Source organism: Motacilla alba, chromosome 3 (assembly GCF_015832195.1).
Source record: "Motacilla alba alba isolate MOTALB_02 chromosome 3, Motacilla_alba_V1.0_pri, whole genome shotgun sequence".
NCBI lineage: Eukaryota > Metazoa > Chordata > Aves > Passeriformes > Motacillidae > Motacilla > Motacilla alba.
In genome coordinates this window covers 3959322-3980784 of record NC_052018.1, presented here as the reverse complement: position 1 = coordinate 3980784, position 21463 = coordinate 3959322, and the positions used below count along the sequence as shown (strand labels likewise).

The 21463-nt window shown below is 51.5% G+C and overlaps 2 protein-coding genes across 2 annotated transcripts; both read right to left on the bottom strand.

The window, feature by feature from the left end:
* Positions 1-115: 115 nt before the first annotated feature.
* Positions 116-11991, bottom strand: FDFT1 (farnesyl-diphosphate farnesyltransferase 1). Its single transcript, XM_038133359.1, has 8 exons — positions 11824-11991; positions 10823-10920; positions 7139-7322; positions 4656-4784; positions 4105-4296; positions 3333-3509; positions 2963-3115; positions 116-1794 (listed from the first exon to the last, which is right to left on the bottom strand). Exons 1-8 carry the CDS (start codon positions 11923-11925, stop codon positions 1573-1575), a joined length of 1257 nt encoding a protein of 418 aa, XP_037989287.1. The 5' UTR covers positions 11926-11991; the 3' UTR covers positions 116-1572.
* A 1590-nt stretch (positions 11992-13581) lies between these two features.
* NEIL2 (nei like DNA glycosylase 2) lies at positions 13582-17649 on the bottom strand. Its single transcript, XM_038133172.1, is given in 6 exon segments — positions 13582-14122; positions 14466-14662; positions 15502-15833; positions 16591-16774; positions 17416-17609; positions 17611-17649. Coding segments are annotated over 6 exon segments (1263 nt in total). The 3' UTR covers positions 13582-13805.
* Positions 17650-21463: the final 3814 nt, after the last annotated feature.

The window sequence follows — 21463 nt, the reverse complement described above, 5'->3', positions numbered from 1 at the left end:
AGAGCACTGGAATTTCATGAGCTGAGAGCTTGTAACTTGTGGGGAAATTACTGGTGTAAAAGAAATGACAGCTGAAAAAACAAAAAAAAAAAAAAAAAAAAGATGCTCCAGCATGTTTTTTCCCAAAGAAAACTTTTAATTTCAACAAGACTGGAAGCTGCACAAAGAGAGCTACCACGAGTTTCTTTAGAACAACAGCTTAAATCTACACCAGGAACTGTGGAGTAGGGGCTCTCCTTCTGCTCCTTGTGAGTAACAGCCTGGCCACAGCGACTTGGCCTTGCAAAGGCCACCACCCTGCACCACAGGTGGCTCTGTCCTAGACCAGGATATGGGCCCTCCTTCCCTTCACGACAGCAAAGCAGCATTTGAAAGGGGTGGATAGGGACCTTGCAAACAACAGTCCACCCCAGGAGAACAGGACTTGCCTTCAGAGCGTTGTTTCCTCTTGGAAGTCCAGCCTGACGTGTTTGAAGACAGCAGTGGGAGCCTCTTGCAGCTCACACATCAGTCTGACCCAAAGCCAGAGCCAAGTGTGTCAGGGAAACCTGCCCTGCTCACCCCCTCGGTGGCTCCAGCCTTCCCAGCTCCTGGCAGGGATCATTCCTGCCTTCCAGGGTGAGCAATGCCCTCCTAAAATAGCATCCCATGAGGGACAGCAGGGTGCAAACTCTCACTCCCCTGCCTTGCTCTGCCACAACCACCCCTGCCCTGGGGCTGGGTCAGTGCAGAGCCCAGAGCCTGCTGTGGGGTCAGGCCTGGGTTACGAGCTCAGGGCTGTGCTGGCAGCTCCCTCTTCATTTTAACCACCTCCTCACAGCTGAAACAAGAGCTGTGTCACTGCAGGGGCCATCTGTCCCAGGGCAGGGAGCTGCCTTTCAGCTGGGGGCACAGTCAGGTGGACAGAGTACCTCACCTCACATATGTTTAACATTAAAAGGACTCATTTCAGCATCCTTCAGCACAACAGAAATGTGACTATGACCTCTGCCTGCTTCCAGGCTGCAGGATGTCAATCACTGAGGGCCAGAAAGTGGCCAGAGTTTTTTCCTTGGATAAGGAAGCACGTTCCTCTCCCAGCTGAAGCAGCATCTTTCCAGCATGGAGCAGGCAGCAGAGATGAGGGAGAAGAGGCTGCCTAAGAAAGGGAGGCAAAACCTTCAGGGTTTTGCTCAGCTCTGAGCTGGAGAGATGCCTCAAATCTCAAGGAAGAAAAAAAAAACAACTGGAGTTTCTATTTCAAACCATCCTAATAGAAAAAAAAAAACAAAAAACCAAAAACAAACAAACAAACAAAATTACCAAAAATATTCAGGTAAACAGGAAAGAAGGGGAAAAAAAAATACTCAACCCCAAACACTAAGACTCCAGTCAGCATTTGCAGCCATCCAAGCAGACAGCAAGGGCAGTGAGGATGGAGTCCAGCAGTGCCACACTGTCACCCCAGGGGCTGCAGCTCCCCAGTGTCCCATCCTTGTCACCGTCCCAGTGCTGGGCCACCCCCACAGCAGGGGACGAGGAGCCTGCTGCCACCCACCTGCCACCATTGTCCCCCCACCCGGCCTCTGCCCTTCAGTTGTCTCCTGCCTGCACGTACTCCTCGGTGGCCTTGGAGAGGGTGCTGAGGTACTGCCAGCTCAGGGCAGCCAGGAGCATGGCACAGGACAGGTAGATGGGGGAGTAGTGGTGGCGGGAGGCCATGGGGCTGCCGGGCAGGCTCATGGCGCGGATGGAGGCGATCACCTGCTGCGTCTTGTTGGACGAGGGGTCCGTGCTCGGGATCTTCTGGTAGATCTGAAGGAGGAGGGAGGAGGTTTTATGGCTCCCACAGGAAGTTTAGGGAGGAAAACAGGAGGAGGTTGAAGTTTTAAGGGCCAAGAGTGACCTTGGTGGTGGAGTGCCATGAAGCAAAGGACAGCTGGATGGAGCCAGGCGCCCATCCCTTTCCCACTTCCCTTGGGAAGTGCACTAAGCCAAGCTGCCTCCTGAGGGCACCCCGTGATGGGACATGGACCACATGGCTTGGGACATGATCCCTCAAGCCCCAGGGGTGTCACTGGGACCAGTGGCGTTACTGGGATCGGGGGTTCTCACCCTGCAATCCTCACTCGCTGTATAGCCCACCTGAAACCAGTGGGAACATTCCTGCCTGGAAACAGCCACACCATCACCCGATTCTGTGGCACTTGGGGTTTTCTCCTCATGGCCTCTGAGATACTCCTCTGCAGGAGTCTGAGCAAGATGGGCACAAGCAGAGACCTGCTCCTGGGTTAAAGCCCTGCAGTGTCACTGTCCCTTGCCATGGGATCGGCCAGTTCACAAGGGCGGCTCTAATAACCCATGGTTTGGGGTCTCCCTGCTGCAGAAATGAAGCCTTTTTATTTAATTGCCCTCACTGGAATTGGGTTTTGGGGAGGGAGGTGGACTTTTCCCCATAAAACCCCTCACTAGTTGACTCTCTATGTGAACTTTTAATCTCCACAGGACCCTGAAGTCAGAAGGAAGTCATAGGGTCCCCCCTGAGACTCCTTTTCTGTGGGTTGAGCCCCTCCCCAGCTCCCTCAGCCCCTCCTGGTGCTCCAGCCCCTTCCCCAGCTCCATTCCCTTCTCTGGACATGCTCCAGCCCTTCAATGTCCTTTGTGTTGTGAGTGGCCCAGAACTGACCCCAGAACTGGGTCAAGGGGATAGGCACTGCCCTGATCCTGCTGGACACCACTGCTGGTCCAGGCCAGGATGCCACTGGCCCCAGTCCCTACTTCTCAACACAGACCCAGACCCAGGGTACATTCAAGGGAACACATCGAGCACAGTTTGGTCCAGGCCAAAGTCACATCAGGGTCACCATTCCCCCCCACCACTGAGCCAAGGATAGAACGAACAGATCCCCATGTACTCCAAATTCCACCCCAAGAACAGGGACAGAACAGCCAGAAATCACTCAGAGCAAACTGCTGAGACTACCTCTTCCACATACTGGTACATGATGGCTTTGACAGCTTGGATGTTCGTGGCATCCATCATGAGGGTGACGGCCTGGCCCTTGCGGATCTTCACCACCCCCCTGAACACCTGCTGGTTGTTGTAGCAGGCAGCCAGCGTGGCAATGGCCATCACCTGAGGAGAGACAGGAACTTGCACTGCAGGGAACTTGACAAAGGATCACCCTGTCCACAGTGACATCCATGGAGAGGAGCCACAACCTCAACAACAGCAGAAATGGCAGGAGCCAAGAAATAAGCAAAAAAAAACAACGACACAGAAGCTCCCCCACCTCCAACCCCTCACCAGCTGGGCTGCAGAGGATGAGGAACCACTTGGAAGCTCAACTCACCTGGGGGATAGCGCAGAAGTTGAAGACACTTTGGTTTTTGAGGCGGGACAGGTAGGTGAGGACGTCGGGGACGTGGTGGAGGGCGTTGGTGATGAGCTCATTGAGGCACTGCACGGCCACGTCGATGTTCTCTGGCTTGGCAAGGTCCGAGAGCTTCTTGGCATATCTGCTCCAAACCTAAGCACCAAGACAAGTGTTCATGAGTTGGAGGGTGCATTAAAGTCATCAGAGAGACACCAGGCCTGGGAGAGCACCAAGAACCACCAAAAACCCACATACAACAGCCTTGGAGCATCGCTGGGGTGAAGAAAAGCAGGAAGGGCAGGCTGGGGGGATGTGACAGTGGCCTTGGTGTACACAGAGAGACAGATGGTAAAGGAGGAGGGTGAAACTCATCTCCACATCTTTCCTAGGGAGGGCAAGGAAAAGGTGAGTCACACATCAAGAAGCGCCCTGTGAGACAGCTGAGCCACATGGGAAAGGGGGAGAAAAATTCTTGGACATCATGTCAGGCACAGGCAGAGCTGATCCCGCTTTTTGGGAGCAGACCAGGTACCCTCCTGTGATCTCAACAAGTCTCATTGTCCTTCATTCCTAGAGAAAACCTAGCAGAGAGGAAAAGGAGCTGCCTAAGTAGTTCTTGGCATCACCTTGTCCCCACATCTGTATACCCAGAGAGCTGCAGACAGATGTCAGCCAGCTGTCATCAGAACTGTCATTACCAAGAAGAAGTACAGCCAACGGCAGCAATTTGATAAGGTTTTTTCCTCACCTCTCTGGGCCAGAACTCCCTTCCCTCCAGCTGGTCCTCCAGATAGTCACGGATGATGTTGGTTTTCTGTAGGAAGAGGCCCATGGAGTTTGCCAGGTCTGTGTCCTGCCCCACGATGGAATCTTCCAGCTCTGATGCAGAGAAGAGACGGGAAAGGCCAATCCCCACCAGCCCAGCAACGTAGTGACAATACTGCCAAGGAGGTGCCAAGTTGGGAAAGGGGAAAAAAAAAACAAGATAAAAGGAGCAGTTACAAAGAGCTGCCTGTTTGAACCACAGTGAGTTTTACAAAAAGCAACTGACAGTTCATTTGATGCAAGCTCTCCCTGAGATGTCTCAGCTTTCCCATGAAAACAAACACTTTTTCCCAACAGGGATGGACCTGGAAGTGTTCAAAAAACCTGTGGATGTGGCACTTGGGGACATGGTTCTGTGGTGGCCTTGGCAGTGCTGGTGGAATAGTTGGGCTTGATGATCTCAGAGGGCTTTTCCAACCTTAACTCCATGACCCTACTCATGCTCAGTCCATTCCTCTGTCTGGGCTGACTCACCTTGTCCCACTCAAGCTGAGAATCCACCTTTTTCTCCAAGAACTCTGCCATCCCAACACCCATCTTGTGACAAATATCCGAAATCACATCCTGGTAGACCTTGGACAGGTTTCTAAACTCCATGGAAATCTGTAGCGTGGTAAAAACAGAAAGAGAGTGTTCAGGAAGGAAAAAAAAAAACCAAAAAAAAACCAGCACAGCTCAACATTTATTAACAAATCAGAAAAATACTGTTTACCAGGCTCTAATCTTGCCCTGGCTGGAGATCTGGGACAACTCCCTCAACCTGAGCTGTTTCAAGGTCCTTGGAGCTCAGGCTTAGCCTGTTCCCAGTCTAAACAGGATGGTCTCTGGCAGGAGATCAGACACAGCAGAATCTTTGGGAAGGCTCTGTGGCCTTGGACTGGTATCATCTGGGAGCTGCAGGACAAAACTGACTGCACTTGGTACACAGAGCTGTTTTCCTCTGTAATTTGAGAGCATTCCATCACACCAGCCACAGGAAAAGACCCATGGGAGGTTTCTGGTGCTCTGCTCTCCCCAGTCCTCTCCAGCTCCAGCTTCACACATTTGGCACAACTGGAAAGGCATCCAGCAGTGAGGGAAGTGTGAAATCCTTCTACTGCATGTCCAGCATAATCCAGATCATGGAATCACAGAGTGGGTTGGGTTGGAAGTGACCTTGAAGATCTTCTAGTTCCAAAACCCCCTGCTATGGGCGGGGACACCTGCAGTGTATCCATCACTCTCACACTGAAAAAAAAAATTAAAAAGTGCATCCTCCTTTTCCCAAAACTGTGGAGCATCATGTTTTACTGTGCTGAGCTTTATTCTCCATCAGTGGGCGACTGCAGCCAGCCCAGGGTTTGTGTGCAATAAGGGTTTGTCTGTAAAATAAATGTACCCACTCTGCTTCTGTCTCTGTGGCTTCAGTCCCCTACACAGAGGAGCACAGCCTGCAAATGCACCTCTAGGAAATATTATTAGACGTTTTTCACTATAAGGGTGGTGAGGCACTGGCAAAGGATGCCCAGAGAAACTGTCAATGCCCCTCAAAAATTCAGGGTCAGGGTAGACAAAGCTTGGAGCAACCTGGTCTAGTGGAAGGTGTCCTTGCCTTGGCAGGAGATGGAATGGGATGAGCTTTTATGGTCCCACACAACCCAGTAATTCCATGGTTCTACAATTATATAATTATTAAAATCCTACCTGAGCATGGACTGCCTCAAATAAATAACATATACACCAAGAGAGAACAGCAAAGTGCCACAAACACCCTCTCAAAAGCTCCTCTAAAGCCAAGCCACTGACATACCTACTGAATCTCTACATATCCAGAATCCCAACACAGACATCCCCTATAGCACTGCACACTCTGACAGGTCACAGCCAAACCTGAGCATCCCAACACACTCAGTTCCCCCATTCCCACTGCTAGGGAAAGCCTGAAAAGGGTAGAATACATTAAAAATGGTAAAAACTTGAACAAAACAGAACATCCTCTGAAAATGAGATGCTCCTCACCAGAACTATTACATCTTTCCTTAAACAGAGCTAAGAAAAAAAACCCTAAAAATCAACTCAATAATAAAAACAATCAACGCAATATTGTTACTAATAACAGTGAGGGTGCTTTTCGCCTTTTATCACAGAATTATGGAATGGTCAGGGTGGGAAGGGACCTTAAAGCACATCTCATTCCACCCTCTGCCCTACCTGAGGGCAGGGACACCTCCCATTGTGCACACAAGTGTTGCATTTATATTTTTTGAAAAATCTGTTCATCTAAGATTTTTCTCTTGGGAAGCTGAGAAGCCTCAGAGAAAAAAAAACCAAACAATAATTATCTTATTTACTTTTCTTTTGTTTTGCTTGTATGAAATGTGTTTAAAGATTGTTTATTTACAAATAATTGTTTTATTGGGTTCTGGTGTGAGCTGTTTTGACTCAACGGCCAATCAGTGCTAAGCTGTGTTGAGACTCTGCAAAGAGTCACGAGTTTTCATTATTATCTTTTTAGCATTCTATAAATATCCTTTCTGTATTCTTTAGTATAGTTTAGTATAGTATTCTTTAATATAAAATAAAATAATAAATTAACCTTCTAAAAAACCTTCTAAACCTCTCTATAGAGTCAAATTCATCATTCCTTCCCTCATCAGAACACCCCGCAAATACAATACACAGGCAATTCACTGTGCTGGGTAACCCCAAATCTCTCCCCACAAGACAATGGTCACGTGCTCTTCCAGCAGAGCAGGCAAAAAGCCACTTTCCAGGGCTGGCACTTTTCCACAGCCAGATCCCCTCTGCCTCACAGCGTTGCACAATGTTTGGGTTTCTCACCCCAGCTTGGCACCCAGCCCCACAGGCAGGTGAAGCCCTTGGGAAGATCTGCAGCACTGAACAAGCTCTGCAGGCACCACACGGAGACAACCAGGCATCCAGAGGTGCCACCAGGAGCAAGGAGGAGGCCGCCTTACCGTTGGGAAGTCTTCCAGCACCTGCCTGTCCTTCTCCTTGCTCTCTGTGTACTTCCAGTCTGGCTGGTAGAGAAAGGAGTGGAACTCGTGCAGCATCGGGACCTTGACATCCAAAGGGATGCTCATGTCATCCTCTACAGTGTCCAGGGCACGGAGAACCAGGTAGAATATACACACTGCATGGCTGTGAGGGGAGAAAAAACAGTAATCCCTTACTTGGGAGTGCCTAGGAGGCAGGACAAGCAGCTGGGATTAACCACAGAGCTTTCAGCAGAGGCACTTTGAGCTCAGCGTGTCACACAGCGGCACTGCCAGGTGCCTCTGGAAGACACCAGCCAGGTTAGGAAATCCAGGATTTTCCCTCATGAAGAGAACTACAGCATGGTTTTGGGGTTTCTAAGATGTGTATCAGGGAAGAGTCAGGCCTGTGAGCTCCCTGAGCAGGGAAGATCCAGCCCTGCAAGCAAGGCCAGCGTTCACCTGGACCCAGAGGACAGAGCCTGAGGTCAGCTTATTGGGAAATGCAAATGTCAAATAGGGAAGGGGGGGAAAACAGGTGTGTTTTCCCCATCATTCCCCCTTCTCTGCACTCCTTTTACTCTGATGGAGGGGAATAAAGGGGTCACACTGTGCAACAGGAACATTAGGACGGGCAGAAAGAGCCAATATCACCCTGTATTTTATATCTCCAGGAGCAAGACACTGGAGGCAGCCCATGTGTCCCAGCATCCCAGCAGGAAGCTGCTGGAGAGCCACCTCCCCCCCTCCTGCTCCCACCACCCCTGCCTTCCCTATCCCTGCTTCCTTCCCCATCCCTGCCTCCACATTTCTGCAGCTGAAGCAAAAAAACAAACAAACAAAAAAACCCCCATAAAAACCAAAACCAAGTCTTGACGGCAAGAAATGCTGTTTGCCACTCCAGGATTTATATAAAATAATCCCCAGATCTCTGTGAGCATAGGGATATATGCCAAGGAGATGAGGCATTTATTAAATGTTTAACAAATGGAAAGCAGCTTGGTCTGCTTAAATGCTAATTACCAGGTGACAGTGCTGTACTCCTGGAATGACAACGTGCAAGCAGTGATTAATCACCCAGGGAAAAATGACTTGCCCTTAGAGCCAATACTGTTAAATTTGGCTTTTTTTCCTTGATTAAAAGGGTATTTAACACCTCTGTCAAACCACGTGAGCAGCTCTCTCGTGCTCCTGTTCCTTTGCATGGCTGACTGAGTTTTTCCATTCCAGCCAGGCTGTAAATGTTCATCCAACAGGATGCAAGCGCTCAAGGCTCCAACCCGCTTCCAGGAGTCACCAAGAAAGGCAGAGCAGAACCTGGAAATGCCATCCCAGAGGCACCTCTCACATGGGCATCATGCCCAGGGAAGAGCCAGCAGTAATTCCAGAACCCAGAAGAGTTAAAACACTTCTTTAACCTCAATTCTGCATCCAGACCTTACCTGCCTCCCTAACTTCCATCACATACTGAATTTAGACCCGTGGCACAAACAGAAGCAGACACTTGCAAAGAACAAGTCTGGATCTTCCAGAGCTCAAGCTCCAGCCCTGTCCTGGGTGCAGCTCCCTCCTGTCCAGGTGAGGAGGTCTCCTTTCTCCTTGCCAGGACATAGAGCCTGTACTGAACCCTCAGGAATAGATCCTGAAGAGTTCCAGAGACAGGCAGGACCATGGAACTGGCAGCAGAGAGGCAGGAGCATCCCTCTTCTCCTCTCCATCACCAGGAGAGGAGCTATGAGCTTGGATCATAACTCTTTTCCTCCACCAGCAGTTATTATGCTGTTGGCTCAGCCGTGGATGAAACTGCAGCTTTGAGCCTCCCACCTTCCCAGAAAACGCCCCAACCATGGAGCAATGAGCTGGACAGGGCTCTGGCCAGCAAAACAGGTGGTTTATGGGGCCAAAAAAAACAAGAAAGGAGGGACCAGACATTTCAGCTCAACTACCAATACCCTGTCTGGCCAGGGAAGCACTGCCCCAAGCACTCCTCCAGAAGCTCCCCATTTTCCAGCAGCCCTTCTGGGATGCCTGTCTGTAACCACAGGGGCTCAGCTGAACTCCCTGATGGGGTCAACATCAATGCAAGCACTTTTCTGATCCACAAAATTAATTCCTTCTGTAAGGCTGTGGTTCTGCCTAGTTCTTTATCCTCCCTATTTTGTATTTCCCTTGTTTGTCCCTCCAGTGGAACTGCTGGGCTTTGAAAATGAGTCTCTCCTGATCCACTACTGAGCCAGCTGTAATCCAACCACCATCCCTGCCCAACTGTGGGTTGCAAAGACCAGGCAAGAGCATTTTTAGGATGCCAGGAAGAAGTTTCTGTGCCCTGAAGGGTGATCCTGCAGGGCTGCAGGGCAAGGATTAATTTACAAAAAAACACAAAGAAAACTGCAGGAAGTTTGAGGCAAGCACAGGGCACACACATTGCTAACAGGCTTCATAGTGTTTTCTTAATTTTTTTTTCTTAATTCCTGCACAGAAAAAGCATGGAAAATAAAAAGCTTAATTCTTGGCCCTACTTGTACTTTTCCATGCAATTTCAGCCAAACCACCTTCCTGTCAACCAGGCTGCAAACACCATTTCATAAACACTGGACACAGCTATGGGGCACCATCCAAAATGCCAAACCAGGGCTCAGAAACCCCACAGACCACCCAGTGTTCGGGGTGGTGCCTGCAACTGCTCAGATCAGAGCCATCAGATGTGTCTGGAAAAGCTTCCAGAACCCCTAAATTTGATCATCAACCCATCTTGGGATTAACTGGGGATTTAAAAACTGAAATCAGAAATTGTCAAATGAATATAAGGAATTATATGGAGAATAATTACATGCCATGAGGCCCCCTGGCCAGCTGAGCTTTACATCCTCTGTTACTATTCCCATCGGAAGCTTTTCTGCACAGGGCAGCAAAACCCAGCACAGTAAAAAATGAGCGTGCAACAACCCCCTGCGACAACTGCACAGCTTTTGAGGCAGCTGCTTCCAAAAGCACCTCCCAGGCAAGGCCCAGACCCTTGGTCAGCCCCAGGTTTTTCCTCACCTCCTCCCTCCAGCCTTTGTCCAGCGCCAGCCTTGGCAGTGCCAGGACACATTCCCAGGGTGTCACACACGGCACACTGCCAGGCCCTGTGTTTAACAGTCCGCTGGCCAGGAGGCTCAGCCCAGAGACCAAGTTTGGGGGGGAATGTGGTGGGGATGGGGGATGTGGTACAGCCAGCTGGGACGTGAAAAGCCCCACGTCCTGCTGCACGGGGTGGGGCTGAGCTGAGCGAGTCCAGTCAGCTCCTGATGGGAGAGGAAGCGTGTCCCAGCAGCTCCACTAGAGAAAAATGGAGTTTGGGGGTACTGCATGGGCCCAGCTCTGGTATTGGGGGGCATCACACCCACCAGCTCCTGGGGAGACCTGAAACTGGCGGGACCACTGCACCCACTAAGTTCCCCGGGATCCCCATTGTCGGGGCAGCATTGTACCCACCACCTCCCAGGGAGAAGAATTACCCCCACCATCTCCAGGGATTCCCGGTGTCACGGGAAAAGCTGTGCCCACCCCCTCCCGAGGATCCCCAGCGTTGGGGCGGCACCCCACCCACCACCTCCCAAAGACCCCCCCAGTACCGGGGGTCACCGCACCCCCTCCCCGGCCCCTCGGGGCCCCCCCGCTCACCGCAGCTCTCCATCCAGAGCCTGGATGACGGCGGCGAAGCTGCGGCTGGTCTGGTTGAGGTACCGGTAGCAGGTGCGGAGGCCACATCCCAGCGAGTCCTGCGGGCACAGGGGGGCCGCGGGTTGGAGGCGGGGGGCGGCGGGCGGAGGGGCCGGGGGCGCCGCGGGGGCTCCGCAGCGCTGCTGCTGTCCCCGCCGCCGGCCCGCTGCCCGCGGGGGCTTCCGCGGCGGGGACAGCGTCAGTGTCCGCCGCAGCACGGACACGGCCCGGGAGCCGGCCGCCATGGGGGCGCGGCGGCGGCGGTCGCGGGGGGCTGCGGCCGCTCCGCCCCCGGCCCGAAACCCGCCCCTTAACCCGCCCCGTCCCGGCTCCGAGCCGTGGCCGGAGACGCTGCCATGTACGGACAGCGCCGGGGATGCGCGCAGGGAACCGGCAGCGAGCAGTGCAAGGGATGCTCGGAGCGGGTGGGATGGATGCGGGTAGGGGAACAGAGCAGTGCATGGGATGCCTGAGATGCTCGGAGTCAGTGGGATGCTCGCAGGACACCGGCACCGAGCAATGCAAGGGATGCCCGGAGCTGCGCGATGCTCCGGTAGCACCGGGGCTCTGCGGTGTCCGGCACTGGTACCGAATGCTCGGAGCCGGTGGGAAGCTCGCAGGGTACCGGCACCGAGCAATGCAGGGATGCTTGGAGGCCGTGGGATGCACCGATGCACAGGATGCCCGGAATCGGTAGGATGCACACACGGTACAATGCAATAGGATGTCCGGAGCCGGTGCAACCGGGAAGCACCGAGGCGCACACAAGGCGCACAAAGCCAGGCAAAGTCCTATACATGCTAGATATAGGATGGTCACCCATGGCAACACCGTATCCGCGCCCGGACATGACAGTACCCCCACCTCCTCCTCTTCCTCCCGTGCCCCGCTGCACACCGGGACCACCGCGCACCGGCGACAGCGAAGCGCATCCCGCCGCCCGCGCATCCCTCGCCGCTCACCGTGTCCATCCGCGGCATGACGGCGCGGTAGCCGCCCATCTTGAAGCGGAGCAGGTTGTAGATGTCCTCGGGGTGGCCCAGCCATTTCCGCAGCAGCTCCATGGGGGCCGCGCTCAGACCCCGCCGCCGCCGCGCGCTCCCGCCGCCCCCCCCACCGCCGCTTAACCGGGCACGGGCGAGGCCGCTCCGGCCCCGCCCCGCAGCCAATCACAGCGCTCGGCCCATCGCTCGGTGGGGCGGGCGCGGCGCCGATTGGCGAAGGGGCGCTCGCACCAGGGCAGCGCCAGCCAATAGGGAGGCGGCGCGGCTGGTGTGACGGCCGGCGGCGGGCGCTGATTGGCGGAGGCGCGCGTCGGCACAGGCGGAGCGGGAAGGAGTCGGCGGCCCCGAACCCCCGCGTGTGAGCGTGAGGGGAGCGGAGCCGCCATGGAGGCACGGGAGGGTTGGCGTGGGAAGGGAGCGTGAAGACCTTGGAGTTCCAATCCCCCTGCCAATGCAGGGACACCTTCCACTAGCCCAGGTTGCTCCAAGCCCCGTCTCTGAGCCTGTCTCCACAGCAGAGGGGCTCCAGCCCTTAGAGCAGTTCCACAGCCTCCTCTGGACTTGCTTCCAGAGTCCACACCCTTCCTGCGCTGAGAACCCAACACAAACTCTAGCTCCATCCTCATCCTTCAAAGCACAAGATTCAGCTTTTGGGGTTCTTTTTTGTGAGTGGTTTTCTTCCAGAATTTGGGCTTTGATCATCATTGTGGGTCCCTCCAACTCAGGATATTCTGTGATTCTTTGTTTTGGACAGGCACTTGGCTGACACCCTGCAGAAGGGACATTAACCACCTTCTTTGGCCCCATAACCCCATTAATTGGTTTATTCAGCAATCCCATAACCTGCAACCACTCAAAGGTGTTGCAGTTCACAGGGGAGAGGCTGTGCAAGTCTTGCATAGGAAGCAGCTGCCTACAACAGAGGTGTTTACCTCCAGCACTCCCAGCTGATTTGCAATCCATCTTTAAATCCAGTTCCCCTTAATGAGACCAGTTACATAGCCAAAGAAAGTCACTGGTACCGTCTTCAACAGGCAGTACCAAAGAGGTACCTGTTAACCAATTCCAGGCAGCTGGAATTTCCATGTACACCCCAGTTTTTAACTAAGAAACTGCCAGAAAGGACATTCTTGAGATGAACATCACTGATTCTAATTCCAGCTTTTATTTTTCTTCTCAAGTCAACAACTTATTATTAAAATAAACTCAAATCCAGGGAGAGAGGACAGCAGCAGTTCCCACCTAGTGTAGAGGCACAGCTCTATTTCCAAACCTTTCTGCTTTCAGGTTTCCTTGGAGATCCTGAGTTTTATGCAACACTGTCACACACTGTAATTTTTTTTTTTAGTTTTTACAGTGAGATCTGGAATTGGCAGTTTGGCACAAAGCTGAAACCTGTGGGTGCAGAGATGAGCCCCACCAAGCACTGCTGGCATATATTTTGTATATGTTGACATGGAAGGAGGGAGCTGCTCCTGTCAGATCTGACACAGGGAACCCAGAACACATGTATTCAGCGCCAAACAGAGGCAGGATTATTTAATTCCTAATCAATCAAGCTGCTTAGGCAGAGGTATATCCTCTGTTTTGCTGACTCCTCCGGGGTCAAGGGACAGGATCACTTCAGACCATAGCAATCCCCTGCTCAACCTTTTACATTTCCCATCCACTGCCACCTGAACGGAGTGACCAATGCACCTCAGAACTGGTCAAACTCTTTACACTGTGGTGCCACTGTGACAAAAAAAAAAAAGCCCCATGGACAGCTGGACAGCCACTTTTTCTTTCTGCAGCCACTCAGGGGACCTGAGACCTCCACTGAGCACTTAACTCTGCCAACTCCCTAAAGACCAAACTCAACAGCCTAAAAGAAACCACAGGGACCTTCTAGGACAACAAAGAGCATGGATCAGAGACCACCCAGCACCCTGCAGGGCAGGTCACTCAGTGACTGGGGAAGGGTCCCCATCCCCTGGCAGCATGGCAGGCTGGCACTGAGGGCACCACCATGTAAGTCTCTTGAAGCCACCCGAGGGTCCAAAAGTGCCCTTCATCAGGGGATGCCCCAGGGGACACTGCTCCTTCTGGTACACCTGGGGGTGCAGCCCTTGGCCACGCAGTTTGTTGTGCAGCCACTCAGAGCTGAACTGGACAGCGTAATCCAGCAGACGCTCCAGATCTGAGAGAGCCAAGAGGGAGCCTGGTGTTAACGGGTGGATCCTGGCCAGGTACAAGATCTCATTCTTGATGATGTTCCCTGGAAGGGGTCAGAAACAAGGAGACAGCAAGGATATTTCTAATCAAGGTAATGCAGGCTGCTGGCTCCAGCCTGTGATTTCTGCCTCAAGGATCACAGCCAGCAACACCATTCCCTGTACCAGAGTTGGAATCCAAAGAGTAGACTTAGAGCTGGGATCAGACTGGAAGAGGTTCTCTTCCCTCTGCTGTTGTTACAGACCTTGAAGATGACCCCATGCCCTCAGCTGGATCAACCAGAAGCTCTTAAAAGAGAAAACTGCCCAGACACACACTTCTGCATCTGTAGACATTCCACCCCCCTTCCTCCATTTCTCCTTCTGCCCCTATTCCCTGGAACTCACCCAGCCCTGAAAAATATCTTTGGTCTAGGAGGGTGTAGCAGATGGGATCGGGTGCACAGAGGGCACGCAGCGCCCGGCCTCGGTGGAATTCCACAGACAGGATGTCAGAAGCAGGATCAGCCCTCGGAGAGGAGCACCAGAGCATCCGGCAGTTGTAGAAAACAAGGAAGCCTCCACTCTCAAAGTGCAGAACCAGCCTGGGAGAAGCAGGGAAGTTGGAGTCTCTCATCAGAAACATCTCTGAACTACTTATTATACTCTGCAGCTGGCCACTGTCTCAAGGCAAGGTGGCATCTTTAGCACCTACAGCCATAAAGCTTGGTGGTGAACCCAAACAGCTGGTGGAAAGTTTTTCCTTCTGCTGCCCTGTGACCCTGGTTGGCAAAGCCTTCAGCAGGACAGTCCACAAATCAGAGTAATGGATGTTAAAAGTAGCACAAAAAAACTGTGTCTAAAAATACTTGTAATAGAAATAAAGTCATCCTTCAAAAAATCATAAAATCATAGAATGGAGAGAGAACACAAAGATATTTTGGGCCACCATCTGCTGTGGGCAGGAACACCTTCCCCCACTCCAAGCCCTGTCCAGCCTGGTCTTGGACACTTCCAGGGATGGGGCAGCCACAGCTTCTCTGGGAAGCTGCTCCCCCTTGCTCTGTACAATTCCAGTGGGATATAGGACACAAACCATAGCCATGTTTTCAATTCACTGCTGCCTTTTACAGCATCACTCCAGCCTGTGATTCCGGGTGTATGAGACGTGTTATTTATCCAAGGCTTTTTAAAAAACAGGTAAGTGGGAGAAACTGGCATTTTTAGGGCATGATTCAGCCTGGCATCCTAAAACTTCTCTCTTCAAGATAAAAATCTTAGCAGAGCTGGTACTATAATGCCCAGACAACTGCATCCAGCAATTCCACTGTGGATTCTCTGGTTGAGCACACCCCCCATTCTCTCATGCCTTAAAAATTATCAGAGAAAATCAAGGCTAAGAGCATTCCCACACAGATTTGGTTTGGGAGAAAAGAGGACATACCTGGGCACAGGATCCTTCCAGTCCCCCCTTTTATTGGCTCTGCTTGCCCTCGAGAACTCGTTTGCCCGGACGCTGCCGAACATGCCAAAATGGATGCGCAGCCAATTGCCGCGACCCTCTGCTGCCTCTGGGGCTTCAGATCTCGAGTGCTGGGCTTCCTGCAGCTCCTCATCCTGGGAATAGGGATGTGGAGCACCATCCTGTCCTTGCTGTCCCTGGGCAGGACAGTGTGCCCGACAAGCAGCCTCTCCTTGCAGCACTGTCTCCTCTGCAGTTGGTCCAACAGGACCTTCAGCTGCCCCAAATGCCAGGTACAAGTTCTTCCCATGAACCTGAGAAAAGAGATGGGATGTGCTGATGATCCATAAAGGATCATAGCATTCTAGAAAGACCTGGGTTTGAATGGACCTTAAAGATCATCTCATTCCAAGTCCCCAGCCATGGGCAGGGACAATCTCTACTAGACCAGGTTGCTCAGCCCTCATCCAACCTGATTTTGAACACTTCCAGGGATAAAACCTCTGGCTGTTTCCATGCAAGTGACTTATTTTCTACAACCTCTATCAGAGGGCACATCAGCCCACCCTGAACACGGGATTCATCAGCATCCAAGCCATTCCCATCAGAGCTGGGGTCATCCTTGCAGATTCCTTTCTTTGTCTGCCTGAAGCACAAGGTGTTTAGATACCACTCAATTCTGAATCCCTCACAGGGATTCCCATCAGGCCCACTAGGACAGACACTCAGGGGTTTGAAATTTGTCATCCTCACTTCTGATTCCTCTTCCACTTTGTGCTGGGCACATTTTGTGCTTTTAATTTTGCTCCACACCTTTAATCAGAGGTGAGGCTGCCACCAGGGTTTTGCCAGTCAGGTCCAAATCATCATCTGGAGGTGTCAGGCCAGTGAAGCCCCAGCAGGACTGACCCAGTGTGACTTCTGACAAGTACCCACAGCGCAGATATCTCACCTTTGCCAGGTGAAACCCTCAGGGAAGCATTCACAGGTTCTGCACCTTCTGTCACCCAGGTGTGGGACAGTGGTGATTTCTGCCCTCAGACTTGTCATGGATCTGTAAATTCAACTCACCTGGGAGTCCTGGAGCCTCAGGGCATTCAGGTCATTCACACTGAGCTTCCGGCTGCTTCCCCCCACCTTGGCCACCACTTGTCCCACAAAAGGGGAGGTCAGCAGCTGGAACTTCCTCACTGATGGGCCCTCTGGCATCTCCAGCAGCTGCAGAGGGATTAGCAGGTCCTTGTCACACTCTGCCCTAGACTTGAAGGGAAGCTGCAACTCAGAAATACACAAAACATTCTCCTAATTTTCCTCTTTAAGTTCCTGAGGCAAAGTACATGAAGATAAATAGGACCAGGGAGGTGGAGGAGTTTCCATCCTACCAGATATACATAATTTAATCAAACACAGCCCTGAACAACGTACTCCAATATCAGTTTTCATGCTACAAGCAGGAATTTGGTCTGGGGAATCTCCCAAAATCCCCTTTTACCTGGGGCAGTGGGAGGTTTCCCTGCCCACATCACAGGGGTTGGAAGTAGATGATCTTTAAGTTCCCTTCAACCCATTCCATTCTGTAATTTTATGATTAGTGACCCAGAACCAGCACAGGCCAGTGACCCATCTTTTTCCCAACACACCATGGGAAGTGCTTTTCCCATGGAAAGATCAGCCCTGCAATTAGAACATCTCCACCCCTGGCTTTACCCACTGCTTGCCCCACTGACTGCAATGGCATGGAACCAGTTGGGGAGCATTCCTGCACTCTGCTAGCACCATCTGGGAGCAGGAGGCTCTGGGTGAGGGGGAGATGAGGCAGCACATCTTGCAGCTCCTTCCAGGAAGTCACACCAATACATAAGGAGTTATTTCTGGCATGAAGCCCCTGTCACTTGCAGTTCTTCTGAGGACTTCTGCTGGCTGTGGGTGTACAAGGAAAGCTCAGCTTGGCTTTCATCCCACAGCACCAGTTCTTCCTGCAGACTAATCCCAGAGACCAGCAGTGATCAGAGGCTCAGCTTCAAGCTCCACAGCACTCAGTACAGGGCTCTGAGGCACCTGGCACAGCTCTGAGACAGCTTGATGAAAAAAATCAACAGCAATCCTAGGGTTCACCACCAGAAGAGCCATTCCCACCTCATGCAGCCATTCCTGCTGCAGCACAAACCAAATCCCTTTTGGAAGGGCTCAAGAGAAAAACATGTTAGGGAACATTCATTTAATGTCTTAGACCCAGATATTAAGTGGTCATCAAAACTAGATTTAGCATGGGTAAAAGACTGAGCTTTAGTCCTCTGCCTTCAAGGGCATGTGATGATTATTCACAGGGCTGCTCCAGTTTTATCCAAAAAATCTGCATATTATGTTGATCAAGAGACAGCTAAAAAGATATTTCTGCTTCCAAAAGCACCAGCAGCAGTTTGGATCCCTGGAAACAGCTGGCCACAGGTCATCCAAGGAGTCTCCCCTGACTATCCAGGCACTGGCTTCACTGATTGAGTGCCAGAACAGCCCTGTGAGCCCAGAGCTCACATCCCAGGGAAGTTCATCACCTGCATAGCTTTCTGACTGCTGCTAAGTCATCTCTCCACAGCTCCTTGTGAGAGACTGGAAGTGCTGGGAGCTCTGTAAGGTATTAATGCTCACACTGCCCCAGCTGTAGCCTGTCTGACAGCAAAGGCACACTCCTCCTCAAGAGGGAAGACTGCCCTGTTCCCCACCACATCAGAACCACCAGCATCTATCATCCTTATGCCATGTACCTCCTTATTTCACATTTTTACTGTAGACCTACTTCAGTCTCATCCATAGCACTCCCCCCTCCAAGGAGGAAGAGGAGGAAAACCATCCCCAGCCCTCTGCAGAGCACAACACCCATCTCACCATGAGCATGGTACCTGAGCTAGTACCTCTGCAGGTCTGGGGCAGGGAGCCAGGCCTCCAGGACAAATCCTCCCCCTGTATGGGCTCATTCCCAGTCCTTGTGCCCAGACAAAAGCCCAGCACCCACAGCAGAACAGAGCAAGGACAAGGCACATGCAGCTCACCCCAGCTCTGCCTGCACCCTCACAGCACCTTCCTGCCCCCAGGGATTACAGGAAGGCTCCCTGTGACCTTACACCTCTGGGCAAGGCTCCTGCAGGGACTTCAAGGCACAGCTCTGACCCTCCACAGGCACTCAGGGGGGTGCAGAGCTCTCCATCTTCTCACATTCAGCCAAGCATCAGTTTGCAGCCATCCTCAGAAAACAGGCACTCATTTCCCACCCCATTCTCACCCACATCGCCCCAGGGCGGTGAAGGCACCCACTGCTTTTCCCCCAAGCCCCACATTCCTGCATCTAGCTCTCCATCCACTGCTCTCCCTGGGCCTACCCTGTGCATTTATGGAGCAGCCTGGGCAGCCTCCCCCATTACTTCATTACCTCCCCTCTACTCCTCACACCCCTTCCTCTGTCCCCAGCCACCTCCCAGAGCACCTCCACACACCCTCAACAGGATTAGGCACAGTCAAGTCCCTTTCACCCGCCTCTTTTTATAAGGGAGGAAGATCCTCCCTCCGCTCCCCAAAAAGCAGGGGAGCTCCCCAGTTGGCTGCTGGGGCAGGGATGGGCGGGTCCAGGTGCTGATTTCACTCACGCCAGCAGCTGTACCGGTCTGTAAACCGGTCGGACTGGGGAGGAAGCTGGGCAGTACCTGGCAGGGTCATTGGGTCTCAGAGTAGGGCTGTGCCCCTGCAGAGTGGGAGGTGGCTGAGCACAGCCCTGGCTGACAGCCTGATTGCGGCTCGAGGCTGTTGTCTCTGAGTTCAGCTGGAAGCATTCAGGCTGAGCAAGACCTACCGAGTAAAACTCAGCGAGAAGACCAAAAAGCTGAGTCATGATGGTTTTTAAGTGCTCCCAAGGGCTTTTCCCCTCTCTGCTGTGTTTGGGGGCTTTTTCTTGTGTACTGTGTCTTTTCCTCATTTATATTAAAATCATAGTCACAGACTGGTTTGCATTGGAAGGGACCTTAGACATCATCCAGTTCCACCTCTCTGCCATGGGTAAGGACACCTTCTACTAGACCAGGTTGCTCCAAGCCCTGTCCAGCCTGGTTTTGAGTTGCTCCCAGCTGGGTCTGTCACCCCCGAGTTCTTCATCCTGTGTTGGCCATCCCAAATCCTACATATAGGAGGGGGCTCTGTGTGGCTCTGGGGCTTGGGGACAACATTGATTTTCCTGCAATGACTCATTGCTTGGGAATTCCCAGGTCTAGGCAATTAATTTATCAAAGATTTTTGTTCTCATTAATAACCTAATATTTATTAAATAGGAATTTTATATAGGACAACGAGTAATGGGTGCAAGTTGAAGGAGAGGAAATTTAGATTAGATATTAGGAAGAAATTATTAACTTTGAGGGTGGTGAGACGCTAGAACAGGTTGCCGAAGGTGGCTGTGGCTGCCCCATCCCTGGAAGTGTCAAAGGCCAGGTTCAAAAAGGCCTTGAACAGAATGGTCTAGCGGAAGGTGTCCTTGCCCATGGCAGGGGGAGGGACTAGATGAACTTTAAGGTTCCTTCCAACACTTTATCATTCTATGATTTGGGAAAACATTTCCACCATGAGGGTGGTCAGACACTGAACAGGAACCCAGAGAGGTGGTGAGATTTCCATCTTGGAGTATGTTCAAAACTTGACTGAACAGGGCTCTGAGAAACCTGATCTTATCTTTTCTGACTTTAAATTCCCTGTAATTTTTTCATTTTGAGCTCTCTGGGACAGGACCCACCTCACCATTTCTTCTCCAGGTACATTTCATGTTTTCAGTATTTCATCATTTACCCCCTGCCCTCTCCAAGAAGCCTATGAGGGTAGACAGAATCAAGCAAAAACCTTCTCGTTTTATTATCATTGTTTTATTTCCATTAGTTCTAAAGGTGTAGAAGTTACATGGATTGGTAGCCATACTACTTCATAATAGATATTTTTTTACATCTTTAAATAATTACAGCTTGTTCAGTTGGTTGGTTTCCCTCTCCCCCTTACAAATAAGAGTCTGTTTCCATGAGACCTTCCCAGATGACCTGAGAAGCTTCAAACTTTATACACGGGGGGGAGAAAAAAAGGCAAGACAAAACACCACCCCTGACATGGTCACAGCTTCAATGTTACATTGAGAGTTGTTGATTGGTTTTAAAGCTCCCTTGCAATATTCCTGAGCTCCTCCTGATTGCACCCTCTCCATCCAAGCCCATAAGATTGCAAGTAATCTGTGGATCTTGTCTGATCAATTTACAAAGAGTAACTGAAGTGAATCAAGATACTGCACTTCCATAAAGAGCAAAGGCATTTAGAAGTGGTTAAATGACCTTTCTTGGCTCCCTGACCTGGTACTCATCTGCCCATCTCACTTTGGTGGTCACTGGGCCAGTGCCAAGGTCTGGTTTGACACACCCAAACCTTGTGCTGTAAACCCTTCAGCATCAAAATTTTCCTGATTAGGGATGATCTCAAGTGGAACATATCCCACAAATACAGTTTTAAATGTGCTGAGGCATTTTGCAGGAGTGGGCCTTTCCCTCTTGCCCCTCAGAGAAGGGATAGTTCTCCATCCTGTATTTGTGTAGGATCTCATTAGGTTTTCCAGCAATAAAAGCAATAATAAAACCAATAATTACTTTGCCTTAATGGGTCTCTAATAATTGTATCTAATTCATTACCAAAGCAGGCTCTAACCGCCTCCCCCATCACAGGCAGGGAAGCAGAGCTCTGGTGGAACCTGTAATTTTGTAATTGGCTCCTCTTGCTGGAAGGAGCTGAGTGAACTGACAGTGGCAGCACTTTAATCCTCTTGTCCTGTGAGCATCCCTTGGTCTGTCACTTCTGGAGTTTGCCATCCTGCATTGGCCATTCCTGCAAAATGTGGCTCTGAGTGATTCCTGGCCTTGGAGACCACATTCAG

Excerpts from the sequence above, each read along its gene's own strand:
- FDFT1 (XM_038133359.1), bottom strand. The coding sequence starts at position 11,925 with ATGGAGCTGCTGCGGAAATGGCTGGGCCACCCCGAGGACATCTACAAC. Across the intron at positions 10,921-11,823 it reads TCATGCCGCGGATGGACACG|GACTCGCTGGGATGTGGCCT; the intron begins GTGAGCGGCGAG and ends CTGTGCCCGCAG. Across the intron at positions 1,795-2,962 it reads TGTACCAGTATGTGGAAGAG|ATCTACCAGAAGATCCCGAG; the intron begins GTAGTCTCAGCA and ends CTCCTCCTTCAG.